At 40.0% G+C, this 17237-nt stretch overlaps 1 protein-coding gene across 8 annotated transcripts in view; it reads left to right on the forward strand.

Moving 5' to 3' along the window:
* Positions 1–17237, forward strand: part of SUGCT (succinyl-CoA:glutarate-CoA transferase) — a 440539-nt gene that overhangs the window by 65987 nt on the left and 357315 nt on the right. For all 8 annotated transcript variants that reach the window (XM_087713118.1, XM_087713113.1, XM_087713117.1 and 5 more), the window contains exon 7: positions 3639–3730. In XM_087713118.1, coding sequence (XP_087569244.1) covers positions 3639–3730 — 92 coding nt within the window. The remainder of the gene's footprint in view (positions 1–3638; positions 3731–17237) is intronic.

The raw sequence follows: 17237 nt of genomic DNA on the forward strand, positions 1-17237 counted from the left end.
TTACTATCAATATCAATTATTATTCAACTATATCTGTTACAAGAAAAAGCAATTAGGTTTAACTAGTTTTCAATTGTGTTCTTCAATCTATCAGCCAGTTCCAAATTATATATATTACTATCCATATCAGTCATTATTCAGCTATATCTATTACACATTAAGGTAATCAGATTTAGCTAAATTTTAAATTACGTTGTTCCATCTATCAGCCAGTGTCTCTCCAATAGCAAGATCCTCTCCAGTCAATTGCCACGCGTTGGATAAATTTACCAAATGTTTTCATAATCAAATCCAGACAAAGATATTTTGGCACCTTTGGACTCTGAATGTCAGTGATGAAATAATAATAATGTTGTCCTGGGCTTGTAAAATTTTCCAAATTAACTTTAATTCTAAAGGGTGGATTTTCCATTCCTCCTGCACTCTGTCTTTTTAAATGAGTCTTCTTTATAGCTTCCCCCCTCCTTTCTTCCTCTGAGATAGACCAGACACCATTTCTCACATTTTCCGTTTGTATTTCAGGAGCATTTAAACATTCAACGATCTCAGTTTTTACTTCATATTTTAAAATCAGATGATCCAATTTTCTTTCCAGCCTTTGATAAGAATCAAAGAGTCCTCTGCATGCGGAAAAAAGAATCTGAAATGAAATCTTAGAGGTGTTTGGGGACTCCATGATGTGTCGCAGTTAAAAATTGCAAGCTCTTTTTTTTTTTTCCCCACAGACTTCTTAGTCTCTCACAGGCTGTGATTGTAAACAAAGCCAAGTAGTAAAGTAATAAAAGTGTCGAATCGTGACGGGCTAATTAGTAGAAAATAAATTTTACGATCCACTTAAGGAGATTCAGAGGGGGGAGGGTGTCGAGGAGTTTCTTGAAGCATTTAAGAAGTAAAGTAACCACCAGCCATAAATCCATTAGAAAAAGCCAATTCGCTGCTAAATTTCCCTGTTCTTTGGTTTCAGTTATCTTAAGTTTTTAACGTGAACAGTCTCTCTTGGATAATAAAATCAGCTTACCAGATGACATCACTTCTACCATTCTTAGGGGCAACCTGCAGTTTCAGTTAGCACGCAGCTAATCCAGAAAGGAATTGGCACGAGGAGTTGATACCCCCCCCCCCAGAGATTTGCGGGTATCTCTGAGGTCCTGGGTCTCTCCTCACCTTCACTGTCGTCTCCGGGACAGCTAGAGTTCAAAGAACCTGTCCAAAAATCCTTCGGTATAGAGGAATTTCAGGAGTAGCCTGAAACTCCATCTTCTCACTGCTAAGCCCTGCCTTCTTCCATTTTGAACTTTCTTAAGGCAGCAGGAGCTATAAAGCTCTTCCAAGAGAGAGAGCAACCAATGATTCTCTGGGCAATGACATTAACCCTCTGGAGCGCTGTCCTATCTGCCATTATGCAATTGACAAACCATACACAGGTGCAGTAAGTTAAAATACTCTCTATGGTGCAGCAGAGGTCACCAGCAGTTTTTCATTCCATTGTTGTTTCCTGAGAAGTCTCAGCTAATATAATCTCTATTGGGCCCTTTTGACCAGTGCTGCAATGTGAATGCCCCAGATCAGGTCCTCTTTTATGACAACACATATAAACTTAAAACTGGCCACTTGCTCCACTCATTTATGCGCTCCTCTTTCCACTTTGTATAGTTGTCCTAATTGCACATCTTGCTTTTTATACTATCTATATATGTGATAGTAAACCTATGGCATGCATGCCACAGATGGTATGCGGAGCCATATTTGCCAGCACGGAAGTCCCCAGCTGATTTTCAACCTTCTGGACGGTTGGAGAAGGCAATTTTTGTGATCGAGTAGGTGTGGCCAACTTGTAAAATGTGGTGAAACCCACTTAACAACACTCTTGCTTATCAACCAAAATTTTGGGCTCAATTGTGGTCATGTTCTCTCTCTCTCTCTCTCTTTCTTTCTTCCCTCCTTTCTTTCTTCCTTTCTTCTTTCTCTTTCTTTCTTGTGTCTCACTTTTTCTTTCTCTTTCCTTCCTTATCTTTCTTTCTCTCTTTCTCTTTGTCTCTCTCTTTTTTTCTCCCACCCTCCCTTTCTTTCTCTTTCTTTCTCTCTCTCTTTCTATCTTTGTCTTTCTCTTTTTTCTCTCTCTCCCTTCCTTCCTCTCTTTCTCTTTCCCCCCTCTTTTTTCCCTCTCTCCCTTCCTTCCTTGCTCTCTCTCTCTCACTGTGCCTTTCTCTTGTTTTCCCCCCTCTCTCTCACACACACATCCCTTCCAATTGACGAAAAATTCTCTGTGCAACCTCCCTGCCACCTCACCCAGCTGGGGACACTCCCAGCTCTGCTCGACGGCCACTCCTTTGCATCCCGTTGCCGCTGCAGTTGGCTTTCTCCTGCCAATCCTTCCTAGCTGGGAAAGAGGTCACATGGCGGCGGCATGCATGCTGCTCATGCCAGGGCCCGCTAAGATGCGGCCAGAGTGACGGGGCTGTCCCGGAGGAAGGATCGCCAGGAGAAAGCCAGATGCAGCTGACAATGTGGCACGAAGGAGCAGCCACCTAGCAGCTGCTGCGTCCCGTTGCAGGCGCTCAGGGCAGTCTGGGTGCCAGACCTCCCTGCTGACTCCAGTCCCGCGCAACATCCCTTTCACCCCACCAACCTCGGGATGCTCCCAGCTCTGCTGGATGGCTGCTCCTTTGCATTCCATTGCTGGCTGCAGTTGGCTTTCTCCTGGCGATCCTTCCTGGCCAGGAGAGAGGTCACAGGGTGGCGGTGCATGGGCTACTGACTGTCCTAGGGTCCGCCCAAATGCAGCCAAAGCAATGGGATTGCCCAGGAGGAAAGATCGCCAGGAGAAATCAAACTGCAGCTGGCAATGAAATCCGAAAAGAAATTGCAAACAGTATTCATGAGCCCAGCCAGCCAACCTCGAAGGTTTTCAAGCTTATCTGGAGAGGTGGTTGAAAAATAAGATAACTATCAAGCATGGGAAATTAGATGTCTAGGCATATTAATAGAATATAAAATCTATGTAAAGGTTTACTGCAAGCTTAAACTCTCTACAAAAATCTGAACTACTAACAATCAAAGCAAATTGGTGGTAGATAAGAGTGAACAGAATTCAATGTGGGTTATTTAGTTCTCTTGTGGGTGGCACTTATGATGATGTGTTGAACCCTCCCTCCATCACTGGAGGCTTTTAAAAGGGAGAATTTTTCAGCACCCAACTGGCAAAGAAAGCTCTCAGCCAAGACTGGCACCATTGCCACTCCCAACGGCTGGGTGGGCAAAGAAAGTGGGGGGAGAAACATGGTGTGGACGGGCGAGCTGAGACAGAGAGCGACTGGCCGGGCAGGTAGAGCAAGTAGGGATAGGCCAGGCCAGCACAGGTGGGGGGGGGCGTGACCAGGCCGCCACTGCTATCGGTCCACAAACGTATGGCTGATTTCTGCTACTGGTACACCTGGAGCGGTGTGTACCAGGAACAACCAACCTCTGATCTTGTGGGATAATTCTAGGACTCTCCCTAGCCCAGAAGAGTCATATAAATCATCTGCAGTTCTGAATATTTGTAATGAAGATAGCATATTGCTTCTATTTAGTTATGGCAGAGTTTGCTGCTAATATGTTTACATTTTCTCATTTCCCTCCCCCCGCTTATTTTTAAGGCTATGGTCAGACTGGTCCAAAATTTCAACAAGCAGGTTATGACTCAATTGCAGCTGCTGTTTCTGGACTCTTGCATATCACAGGGCCTCAGGTATGTTTCTATAAGTAAAATAAAATCCTATTAAAATTGAAAACTCCACTGCTACATATCATAAGGCATGTAGTAATGAGCAGAATTAATGAAGTTAGGAAATAAAAATCACAGAAGGAACATACAGTAAATATATAAGTACAAATGACCTCAGATTGTTTCAATTACATGAGAAGTTGTAATTATTGAATTGCTTTCAGATTATCAGCAATCTGTAAGATTTTGATACTAAGAAAAAATGCTTTCTTAGCCATAAAAGTATTGCCAATTTGTTCCTATAATCATTTTATTCCTGAATTTTCTCCATATACAGATGTATATACAAATATACAAACTATATTTGTTAGCCAGTTTGAAATTAATTTATGACAGCATACAATAAATTCACTACCAATTTCTAACAGAAGAAAAATAAAATTATCAATCAATAAGAACATGAGACAGTAAAAACTATACACTTCTAAATACAGGTATAGTCCTTTAGATACAGTCTTAATGCAGTATGCCCATTAGGTTTGTAAGTCAAAACTATCGTAAGATGAATTGGACTCATTTTTATGACATTTTGAAAAAAATATTTGTACATTTTTTTTAACGTAGATTAGTGATTAATAAACAGTGTATTGTCTAGGTCAATTTACTTATACATAGCATCAATAATAATAACAATATTTACTTGTATATAGTGGTATTCTTCCAACTTCTAATTTCTACCTCTATTGTCAAATCATTGGTAAAACAAATCCCATGTTAAAAATATTCTGTATCTTCTTTATCCTTTATCTTTAATGTTAACTCGGGAGTTGGCAACCCATGGCTCTGGAGCCGCATGTGGCTCTTTGGGCCCTCTGCTGCAGCTCCCTGTCCCATCATTGACTGACCCCGCCCTTCCCTCACCTCGCCTGAAAAGGTAAGGGTGACGGCGGGGATGGAGAAGTGCCCAGGACTGATTCTTTGGTGCCTCACTTTTGTGGAGCTTGTTCTGGCCGTTGTTTGTGCTGGGCGTGCCTTGGTCTCTTGGGGAGACATGCAGCCCCTTCTCCATCCAGAGACACTGCCTTGCCCAGCCAGGACTGATATCGGCCTCACTAACACAAAGGCTGGTGGGGTAGGAATGGAATTCAGGAGATGGGCCAGCAGAAAGGGAAATGGGCCAGCAGCTCCCAGCCATAGCTTTAAAAGATTCAGGGCAGCGGGAAAAGGGAGCTGGCCTTGCTGAACCTTCCATGTCCACCCAGGGGTCAGGCTCAGAGAACACTTCACCAAAGACACTCGTTCGTCAGTCAATCTCCCACCCTCTCTCTATATCTGTCTGTGTATGTGTGTATCTCTCACACACACACTCTCTGTCTCCGAGTCTCTTCTGTCTCTTTTGAAAAGCCATGGCTGGGCCAAGCCAGCAAGCTCTCCTTGGGGCTCTTCGCTACTGCTATTTCTTTCATGTAATTATCTTCTTTAAGTGTTGCACATCTACAGTTGCAAGAAAAAGTATGTGAACCCCTTGGGATTACGTGGAGTTTTGCATGAATTGGTCATAAAATGTGCTCTGAACTTCATCTAAGTCACAACAATAGAAAAACACAGTCTGCTGAAAATAATACTACACAAACATTAGATGTTGCCATGGTTTAATTGAACATAACATGTAAACATTCACAGTGCAGGGAGGAAAAAGTATGTGAGCCCTTAGCCTAATGACTTCTCCAAGAGCTAATTGGAGCCAGGAGTGAGCCAATCTTGACTCCAATCAATGTGATGATATTGGATGTGTTGCTGACAGCTGTCCTGCCCTTTAAAAATACACACCTGTTTTGGGTTTACTGGTTTCAAGAAGCACTGTCTGATGTGAACCATGCCTTGCAGAAAAGAGCTCTCAGAAGATCTACGATCAAGAATTGTTGACTTGCATGAAGCTGGAAAGGGTTACAAAAGTATCTCCAAAAGCCTTGATGTTCATGTGTCCACAGTAAGACAGACTGTCTACAAATGGAGAAAGTTTAGCACTGTTGCTACTCTCCCTAGGCGTGGTCGTCATGTAAAAATGACTGCAAGAGCACAGCACAGAATGCTTCATGAGGTAAAGAAGAATCCTAGAGTGTCAGCTAAAGACCTACAGAAATCTCTGGCACATGCTAACATTTTTGTTGACACATCTACAATAAGGAAAACATTAAACAAGAATGGAGTACATGGGAGGACACCACGGAGGAAGCCATTACTGTCCCAAAAAAATATTGCAGCACGTTTGAAGTTTGCAAAAGAGCAGCTGGGTGTTCCACAACACTACTGGCAAAATATACTGTTGACAGATGAAACCAAAATTGAGTTGTTTGGGAAAAACACACAACACTATGTGTGTAGAAAAAAAGGCACAGCACACCAACATCAAAATCTCATCCCCACTGTAAAACATGTCAGAGGGAGCATCATGGTTTGGGGCTGCTTTGCTGCCTCAGGGCCTGGATGGATTGCTGTCATTGATGGGACATTGAATTCCAGGGTTTATCAAGATATTTTGCAGGAAAACGTACGACCATCTGTCCGCCAACTGAAACTCCGCAGAGGATGGGTGATGCAATGGACAATGACCCAAAGCATACAAGTAATTCAACTAAAAAATGGCTTCAACAGCACAGAATACGCCTTCTGGAGTGGCCCAGACAGAGTCCTGACCTCAACCTGATTGAAATGCTGTGGCATGACCTTAAGAGAGTGATTTACACCAGACATCCCAAGAATATTGCTACACTGAAATAGTTTTGTGAAGAGGAGTAGTCCAAAATTACTCCAGATCGTTGTGCAGGTCTGATCTGCAACTACAGGAAGCGTTTGGTTGAGGTTATTACTGAGGTTAACCAGTTATTAAGTCCAACGGTTCACATACATTTTCCTTCCTGCACTGTGAATGTTTACATGTTATGTTCAATTAAACCATGGCAACATCTAATGTTTGTGTAGTATTATGTTAAGCAGAATGTGTTTTTCTATTGTTGTGACTTAGATGAAGTTCAGAGCACATTTTATGACCAATTCATGCAAAACTCCACATAATCCCAAGGGGTTCATATACTTTTTCTTGCAACTGTAGCTGTTACATAAATTCCCAAATATTTCATTTTCTTAACTACCTGAACGTTTATTTTCTTTGTCAGTTCATTTTTCTGCTTATCTGTAAGGTTTTTAGCTAGTATTTTCATTTTTTCTTTGTTTATTCTCAACCCAGCTACTTCTCCGTATTTCTCAATTTTCCCCATTAACTTAGGTCCGGATTCCAAAGTTTCTTCTAAAATAAATACCAGGTCATCTTCAAACCCTTGTAATTTATATTTTTCTCTTTTTATTTGCAGGCTTTTTATATCTGTGTCCTGTCTTATACTCCTGTTTAATACTTCCAATGTTAATATAAATAGTAATGGGGACATCATCCTTGTCTTCTGCCTTTTCTATGTTAAAGTTTACTGTCGAGTCTCCATTCACTTTTGCCATTTTTTGGAATATATAGTCTTAATCGTATTCATACATTTCTCACCGCACGCCATACAGTCTAGCTGTTGAACCACGAATTGCCAATTTACATTGGCAAATGCTCACATCTTAAGAATATTAAGAATATTAAGAATATTAACGCCATTTGTTTGTCAGAGTATATTTCATAATATTCGAGTGCATCTAAGATAACTCTTACATTGTTCTTAATTTGCCTTTTACTTAAAAATCCGTTTAGGTCAGGGTACATAAATTCATTCAAAAATCTTTTTAATCTTTCTGCTATTATTGATGCAAATATTTTATAATCTGCATTTAATAGAGATATAGCCTATAATTCTTTTTTTATTAATAATTTTTATTGCACAGTTTTTTTAAAGAAAAAAGAAAAAACTTCTATACCTTCTTCATTTAATCTTTCCTTAAGATTTACACTGTCCTCTAACCATTATATCATTCATTCCATACTATATAATAATCTGTTTCTCCTTTATCTTTGATTTCTTTTGTGAGTCTATCCATCTCTACACACTCTAAGACTTTCCTTATCACCTCTTCCTCTGATGGAATGAAATTATTCTTCCACTTCTGTGCATACATAATTCTAGCTGCCGTTGTAAAATGTAAAATTAGATATTGTCTTTTTTATCATATTTCCCTGTAAATATTCCCAATAAAAATAATTCCGGTTTCATGTCTATTTGCTGCTTGGTTATTTCTTTGAGCCATTTTCTTAAATCTATTCCAATATTGTTTTTCTTTACTTTTGGGCACGTCTATCCCATATGGTAGAATGTTCCCTGATTTTGTCTGCATTTCCAGCAGTCTGGTGAAATGTACATTTTTTTTCCTCATTTTATTAAGCATTTATAGGCCGCCCTTTTCCCTGAGGGGACTCAGGGCGGCTTACAATAATAGGGGGGGGGAGTGCAGGACAAAACACAAAAAGAAAATGTGAATAAAAATAATTAGCAGTAAAAACCCAACATTCATTCAGCATTCGGGAGGGGCGAGAGTAAAGTCTTATCCCCAGGCCTGACGGGATAGCCAGATCTTGAGGGCTGTGCGGAAGGCCTGGACGGTGGTGAGGGTGCGGATCTCCACGGGGAGATTGTTCCATAGCGTCGGAGCTGCAACAGAGAAGGCTCTCCTCCGCGTAGTCGCCAGTCGGCACTGACTGGCGGATGGAATTCGGAGGAGGCCTACTCTATGCGATCTGATGGGACGGAGGGAGGTAATCAGCAGAAGGCGGTCTCTCAAATAGCCAGATCCACTACCATGGAGTGCTTTATGAATGGTAAGTAGGACCTTGAAGTGCACCCGGAGACCAACAGGTAGCCAACGCAGCTCACGGAGGATTGGTGTTATGTGGGCGAACCGTGGTGCGCCCACAATCACTCGCGCGGCTGCATTTTGGACTAGCTGAAGTCGCCGGATGCTCTTCAAGGGCAGCCCCATGTAGAGCACATTGCAGTATTCCAGCCTAGAGATCACAAGGGCTCGAGTGACTGTTGTGAGGGCCTCCCGGTTCAGGTAGGGCCGCAACTGGCGCACCAGGCGAACCTGGGCAAATGCCCCCCTGGTCACAGCTGATAAATGATGGTCGAAACTCAGCTGTGGGTCCAGGAGGACTCCCAAGTTGCGGACCCTGTCTGAGGGGTATAAATTTTGACCCCCCAGCCTGAGTGATGGAACGTCGGCCAAATTGTTGGGAGGAAAACACAACAGCCACTCGGTCTTGTCCGGGTTGAGTACCAGTTTGTTAGCTCGCATCCAGTCTTTAACAGCCTCAAGACCCTGGTTCATCACGTCCACCGCTTCATTGAGTTGGCACGGGGCGGACAGATACAACTGTGTATCGTCCGCGTATTGATGGTATTTTATCCCGTGTTTCCGAATGATCTCGCCCAGTGGTTTCATGTATATGTTAAACAGCAGGGGGGATAAGACCGAACCCTGCGGCACCCCATAAGTTAGGGGCCTTGGGGACGATCTCTGCCCCCCCACCGACACCGACTGCGACCTGTCCGAGAGGTAGGAGGAGAACCACTGCAGAACAGTGCCGCCCACCCCCACCTCCCGCAGTCGTCACAGAAGGATACCATGGTCGATGGTATCGAAAGCCGCTGAGAGGTCAAGGAGAACCAGGATGGATGCGTGGCCTCCATCTCTGGCTCTCCAGAGATCATCGGTCAATGCGACCAAAGCGGTTTCTGTGCTGTAACCGGGCCTGAAGCCTGACTGGAAGGGGTCAAGATAGTTAGCTTCCTCCAAGGTACGCTGAAGCTGGAAGGCCACCACCTTCTCAACAGCCTTCCCCACGAAGGGGAGGTTGGAGACTGGACGGTAGTTATTAAGAACGGCTGGATCCAAGGACGGTTTCTTCAGGAGGGGTCTCACCACCGCCGTCTTGAGCGCGGTGGGAAAGTATCCCCCCCCGAAGAGAGGCGGTAACAACCGCCTGGATCCAGCCTCGTGTCACCTCACTGCTGTTGGCAACCAGCCAGGAGGGACACGGGTCCAGTATACAGGTGGAGGCACTCACAGCTCGCATAGCCTTGTCCACATCCCCGGAGGCAACATCCTGAAACTCAACCCAGAGATGGTCTACCAAGTCATTCCCTTGTGTCTCGGCTGGATCTGCGGGAGTGGAGTCCAGGTCCGACCGAAACCGAGCAACAAAATGTTCAGGTACATTTTGGCCAATCTCGCTGGGGGGAGGTGCCATCTGTAGAACATTTTATACATATTTTCCTTATAGGCTACTGACATTGTCAATTTATAATTTTCATTCCAAAGTTTCTTCCATTTCTCCAATTCAAGATTGTAACCGAAGTTTTTGTCCAAGTTAACACATTTTCTTTAACTATCCTCCTCCTCCATTCTATAATTCAATAAATAATTGCATATTTTCTTAATCAATTTATCCTCTCTATCTTGTAGAATCTTATCTAATTCTTACGTTCTTTTTGGAATCTGTATTGTGCTATGTCCTTCATATATCTAGCCTGAATTTGCATGCATAGCCACCAACTGATGTCTATTCCCTGCTCTTTTAGTTCTGGTCTTCTTTTCAGTTCCCCCTGATCATTTAGTAAATCTTTGTATCTCTTTATTTTATCTATATCTAATATGTTTGGATAAATTAATGCTTCCATCGTTGAATGCCAATTTGGTATTTTATTGTAGTGGTTAACTTTAATTTTTTGCCATATTTGTAGCAATGCATCCCTAATTAAATGCTTTGGGAATTAATTATGAATTTTATTTTTCCCATCCCATATAAATGAACGTCATGTAAATCATGGCCTAATATCAAAATCCTTTTATTTTTTAGTTCTATCCAATCTGATCCATATAAGTCCCTTTGCCTGGTAGTATGTCTCTCAATTTTCCCCAGCCAAATGTATTTCATTATTAATTTATTTAAGTCTTTGAAAAAGTCTTTCCCTAAATTTATTGGTACTACTTGGAAAAGGAACAATATTCTTGGTAGAATGTTCATTTTAATGGATGCTATCCTTCTAGTAAGGGATAATTGTAATTTTTTCCATGTTTCCAAATTTTTTTTAATCTGTTGCATTAATTTATTATAATTGTCTTCTTTGATTGAAGAACCTAGCCGATAAACAAATTCTCAGGTATTTTACTTTTTTAGTCACTTGTATGCTCATTCTTTCTTCCAATTCTCTTTCCTATTTTTAGTAAGATTTTTCGTTATTGCCTTTGTTTTATTTTTATTGATTTTAAGTCCTGCTACACTCCCATATTCTTCTATTTGTTGCACAAAGTCAGGTCCTGTCTCTTAACGATTGTTCCAAGATAAAAACTAAGTCGTCCGCAAATGCCTGGACTTTGTATTCTTCTTTTCTTATTTTCAGGCCCTTTATTTCCTGGTTGCCTCTGATTTTTATTAACAATACTTCCAACGTTAAGATGAATAATAAAGGTATAACAGACAACCTTGCCTCACCCTCTTTGCAATATTACATTTTTCAGTTGTATCACCTTTTATTACTACTTTAGCTGTTTGGGTTGTGTATTTTTTCCACCATCTTCACAAATGTTTCCCCAAAATTCATAATATCCAATTGTACAATAGTAAACCTCCAATTTAAATTATCCCAAGCCTTTTGGGTATCCAAAAAAATTAATGCAGCTTGCTTTTCTGGGTGGGCTTCATAATATTGTGTTTATAATAGTTCTCATATTATACTTTATTTGTCTTCTGGGTAGAAATCCGTTTTGATCTGGGTGAATATACTCATTTAGGACCTTTTTGACCCTTTCTGAAATTACAGTTGTGAATATTTTGTAGTCTGCGTTCAACAATGAGATGGGTCTGTAATTTTTGATATCTTGTGGGTCTGTATCTTCTTTTGGGATAAATGTGATAAGTGCTTCTGCATTGAATTTGGTATTTTCGCTTCTGCAAGTGCGTCCTTAAATACTTCTAGCATTAACACATCTAATGGTTCCTTTATATAATTCCACAGGGAATCCATCTGGTCCTTGTGTTTTGTTATTCTCTTGCTTCCTCCTTGCTTCTACTGGTTCCATCATAGTTATTGGTTCATTTAATCTCTCTCTTTTTATCTCTGCAATTTTAATTAAATTCATTTTATCCAAATATTGTTTAATTTTGTCTTCTGTGTTCTTGGCAGTATAGGTTTTGAAAAAATTGTTGTATTATGTTCTTTTTTTCTTCTCTGGTTTTGCGATTTTGACTTTTTGTGCCATTTCATCTTCTATAATCAAATTCAATTTATGTTTTACTAAGTCCCTTTTTTCTTTTATCTTGTTATTTTGGGGTTTGCACTGTAAATCTAATTCTAATTTTTTGAGTTCTTCCTGCAACACATTTTGGTTTTGTTTCCTTTTTTTATTTCTTTTTATCGTATAAGCTATGGTGAGCCCTCATGTATATGCTTTTGTTGTGTCCCACTGATTTTGGAGTGAAGTACCTTGTTTTGTATTTATCTTAAAAAATAATTTCATTTCCGTTTCAATCATTTGTGTATATTCTTTTTCCTTCAGTATTTCTTGATCCCACTATTGTCCATCTCCTTTTTTTCATCTGACCCTTCCATGTTATTTTTATAGGGTTATGATCTGCCCAAGTCTTGTTCATTATTTCTATTTCTTTGTTCTTTTTAATCAGTCCTGGGGTCATCCATGCCATATCAATCCTAGACCATGAATTATGTGGGTTTGAATATAATGTGTATTGGTTCTTTTCCTTGTTTATCTCTCTCCAAGTGTTTGTAGACTCAGTTCTTATGTCATTTCAGAAAATGAGTTTGGAAGAGTTCTCTTCTTTATCTTATTCTTCATGTTGCTTTTATAGTCTTTTTAAATTTCCATGATAGCATTGAAATCTCCAATTAAACATATGTTTTCACATTCTAATCCCACTATTTTATTGTGTACTTTTCTATAGAACTCATTTGGTTGTTGTTTGGTGCATATATTGTGATAAGAAGTATTTGTTTTTGTTCCATTTTAATCTCAATCATTAAAATTCTTCCCTCCTCATCTGTATATATTTCTTTTGATTTTAGTCTTTCCTTTATGTATATTGCTATTCTTCTTTTTTGTTGTTGTGTTAATGATGCATACAATTTCCCTCACTTTAGTTTTTCTAATTATTTGCTATACTGTTTCTTAATATCTACTTTCTGCCAACGTACGATATCCATATCAAATCTTTGTAATTTGGTAATATTTGGGTTCTTTTTACTGGAGAGTTTAATTCGTTTATGTTTACACAGACCATCTTAATTTGCTCCACCATCTTTTTTCCTTGTGTTCCTTGTCTCTCTCTGTATTTTGTATCTTCTCTTTCTATTTGTTCTTTTTCCTGTTTCCTTTTTCCTTCTTATTCCACTTTGTTCTCCATTTGATATGCCTCTTGACTCCTACTTTCAGCTGCTTCTCTGCTCTCTTGCTCTTCTTCAATTGTAAAGAGGTATTTGAAGAACTCTTGTGCTTTGTCAATAGAATCTATTTTAATTTTTTTCTCCTGCCAGGAAATCAGGATGCCTTCTGGTACTAGGCAACAGAACATCACCTTGTATCTAATTAATTGTGAAGTTAAAAACTGGTGCTGTCGCCTTTGGTTCCTCACTTTCCTGGGTATTTGTTTCAGTGATTGTATTTCCTTTCCTTTATATGTTCTTGTTTCCTCCCTCATTTTCTTGTATACTTCATCTCTTATCGCCCTTTTCGTGAATCTCACATGGATTTCTTTTGGTAAACTGTGTCTGCCTGCATAATTTGTATGCACTGTATATACCTTGTCTATATCTCTCTGCATATCTCATTTATCCCTCTGTAATACCTCTGCTAGTACTTCTCCCATGGTCTTGCCCAGATCATCCTCTTTATCTTCAATGTTTTGGAATCTTAAGCAGAAGGACGCTTTTTCCATCTCCAGAAGAACAATTGATTCCTCTAGATCTTTGTTTGCGTGCCCATATTTCTGTTCCACTGTTTCATCTTTATATCTAATTGTTCCAATTTTATCTCTACTGTTTTTATTCTCTGTTAAAAATAATAATAGTCTGCTGAATGTTTCCTGTTTTGTCATCCATTCTTCTTATATCTCCTTTCAGTACTCCCATCTCGTTTGGTTTCTTCATGGTTTCTTTTGGTCTCTTCATAGTTATTTGCTATTGCTTCCTCTGTTTTTATCATTGCTTCTTGTATCATTAAAAGCATAGCTTGAATACTTAGGATGTTTGATGCAGAATCTGCTTTGTCCGTTCTCATGTTCTTTATTGAGCGCTGGTGTGAAGGCGACAAAGTTGCAGATGCTGGGTTTGGGGCAGTTTTCTTGCTTGCCCTAGTAATAATTGTTGTGCTCATCATTTTCCCCACAGGCACAAGGTTTTTCCAAAATAACATGCAATGATTTAACTGATCAAATTCCCTTTTGAGACCTCCACACTCGTGTGTTCTTTAAGCGACAATCCTACAACAATAATAATAGTGATGCTTTCACTATACCTTTAAGTATATATAAGTATATATCAAGTATATGTTTAGTGTGAATATATATAAAAATATAGCTGCAAATATGTAAATATGTAATTAAATACTTATTTAATACTACTATAATGATCTTCTAAATATTTATAATTATACAAAAGTTTAAAGGTTATACATGATTGTTAATTAAATCTAATATGTATGGTATATAAAGTACATTAAATAATACAGTTATTCCAATATTTGATACCTTAAAACTACCTTATCTTAGTTAATGAGTAGGAATAAGTGAATATAAATATATATGCAGATATCGTAATTTCAAGTTCTTGAAATTCTATCTGTACTAAGCAGTTGGTTCGCTTTTACAATTAATTTTATTTCTTATCTTATTGTGTTTATATATTTATGAATGTATCTTTTGTATCCTCCTCCTAGTTTTATTATCCTCCAAGGTCCTTCAGTAGGATTTCTCTTTTTCACGTTGTCTTCTTAAGTCACTTCTATGACTGAATTCAGTAAGTCTTGCATCATTTCTTTATTCACACTATTTGTTTAGATCTGTCCATCCTATATCCTCCAGATGGTGCTCTTGTTCTTCTTGTTCTTTTAAACCCAACACATGATTTCCTTATTATTAAAGTTCCACCTTCAAAAGTTCTCAAAGTCTTTCAAATCCATCACTTTATAAAAGTTATAGCTGAGGAATTTTTAGTCTTCAGTCCTATTGTATTCCACTTCTAGTCTGTATGTGTGTGTGTGTGTGTATGTGTACATACGTGTACACACAAACACACACACACACAAACACACACACATACATATGCAGGTCTTGGCCGTATTCGGGTCTTTTCCCATGTAAGGTTGAGAGTATCATGGCGACATTTTGACGAGGTCCCACTCGCCATCTTCAGGCTGGTGCCTTCGGCTTTATGCGTTATTGGAGCTGCCGTCTTTCTATAAATATTGCTGGGGGTATGTGGAGTGCTGGCTTTGTTGCTGTAAGTGGGTTGGTTGGCTATGTTGTTACATCTTGATTAGTTGATGGAGTTGATGTATGCAGATTAGTCGGCTGTTTCTTAACATCCTGTGTGGCTGAGATACTAGCTGTGTGCTCATTAGTCTTTTGTGTTGTAATGACTTGGGTAATGGGCTGTATGATGACATCCTGAGCTCTAATATAGTGATATCCTGAGTCCTGTGCTGCAACATCCTGGGAGGTTGGCTGTGTTGTAACATCCTCAACATTCTAAAACCTCAGCAGCCGAAAGGATCCTGAAAAGAACTGAATTAGCCCTAATCAGAAATGAACTCCACAGGAAAAGATTCCCACTAGACCAAACCAACAGGGACCTACTCACTTTTCACCTCAAACTCAGTAACAAAATCCACCCAGAACTCTGGGACAAATCCAAAAAACGCCCTCTGGAGAGCCGAAACGGAAACCTCCCACAAGACAGACACACACACCAACAAACTACACAGACTAGAAAAACACCAGAAGCCCTAATGTACTCCAACCAAAATCAGCCCCGATGAAGCCAATAAAATCAGACTTGAAGTCACCAACGTCCTCTGCTCCAGCAATCCACCCAGAAGCAACTTGCATAAAGAAGAACAAAAAGCACTCACCAACTTGGGGAAAGACAACAATATAATCATTCTCCCAGCGGACAATGGTAACGCCACTGTGGTGATGAACACATCTGACTCCCAAGCCAACCTCTCCAACCTACTCCAAAGCCTCGCTTACAAACCTCTAAACACAGACCCCACCACCTACCTGAAAAAAACTACCAAATCCAAAATAAAAGCCTCTCCCATCAGTGAAGAGATCCAGCAAAGAATTATCCCCAGAGAGAAATCATCCAGATGCCCCAAGCTCTATGGCCTCCCCAAGATACACAAAGAAGGAACACCACTCAGACCCATAGTCAGCTCCATACGCTCACCTCTACAGAATCTTTCCAAATTTCTTGCCAAACAACTTCAACCCTACATAGAATCCATCACCTCACATGTACAAAACTCACTCCATAGAAACAATAAATAAACATAACCTACAACCCAGCGACCTACTCGTGAGCTTCGATGTCATATCCCTCTTTACCCAAGTGCCCATTAAAGAAGCCTTGGCAGCTATCCAAAACAAATACAACCCCTAAGCACACCCTTGATCCGACCAATCACTGCCTAACCAACACATACTTCAATGGACAAAGATACAAACAGATAGAAGGAGCACCTATGGGATCACCCCTCTCACCCATCATCACAAACCTATACATGGAACATTTTGAAACCAACGCCTTAGATAAATCTGAACCCAAACCCAAACTCTGGCTTAGATATGTAATGACACTTTCATAATTTGGCCACATGGGAAGGAAAAACTGGACAACTTCCTCACACATCTCAACAGCCTACACTCCAAAATACAATTTACTATGGAAATAGAAGCTAACAACCAACTTCCCTTTCTGGACATCCTACTCTACAAAAAAACCAATGACTCCCGGACACACCATGTACTGGGGAAAAAACACACACCAACTGCTACTTAAACACACAATCCCATCACCACCCTGCACAGATCAACTCCATAGCCAAGACCCTCATCTCCAGAACCAAACCCCTAGCCGACAAAGACCACCTGAAAACTAAATTACAAACTCTCACAAGTATTAATTTCCAACGGATTCCAAAGAAACACAATTACCAATATAATCCAAAAGGAGACACCCTGCAAGAACCTAGACACAGAACAGCACAACGGCATCACCCTCCTCCCTTACTTCACCACAGAGGAAATCAGCAAAATTCTCCACAAACACAATATCAAGACAGCTTTTGGCACTGACCAAAAAATAGCCAACATCTTAAGAAACCCCCAAAGATAAGATCTAGCTAGAAAACCAAGGAGTCCATGAAATACCATGCAAAATCTGCCCAGCCACATACATTGGACAAACTAATAGGAGAATAAATGCACGCATCGCAGAACACAAGAACACAGTCAGAAAAGAAGAAA

The sequence above is a fragment of the Thamnophis sirtalis genome, unplaced genomic scaffold (assembly GCF_051295495.1).
Source record: "Thamnophis sirtalis isolate CommonGarterSnake01/CBP01778 unplaced genomic scaffold, rThaSir2_p1.2 scaffold_4, whole genome shotgun sequence".
NCBI lineage: Eukaryota > Metazoa > Chordata > Lepidosauria > Squamata > Natricidae > Thamnophis > Thamnophis sirtalis.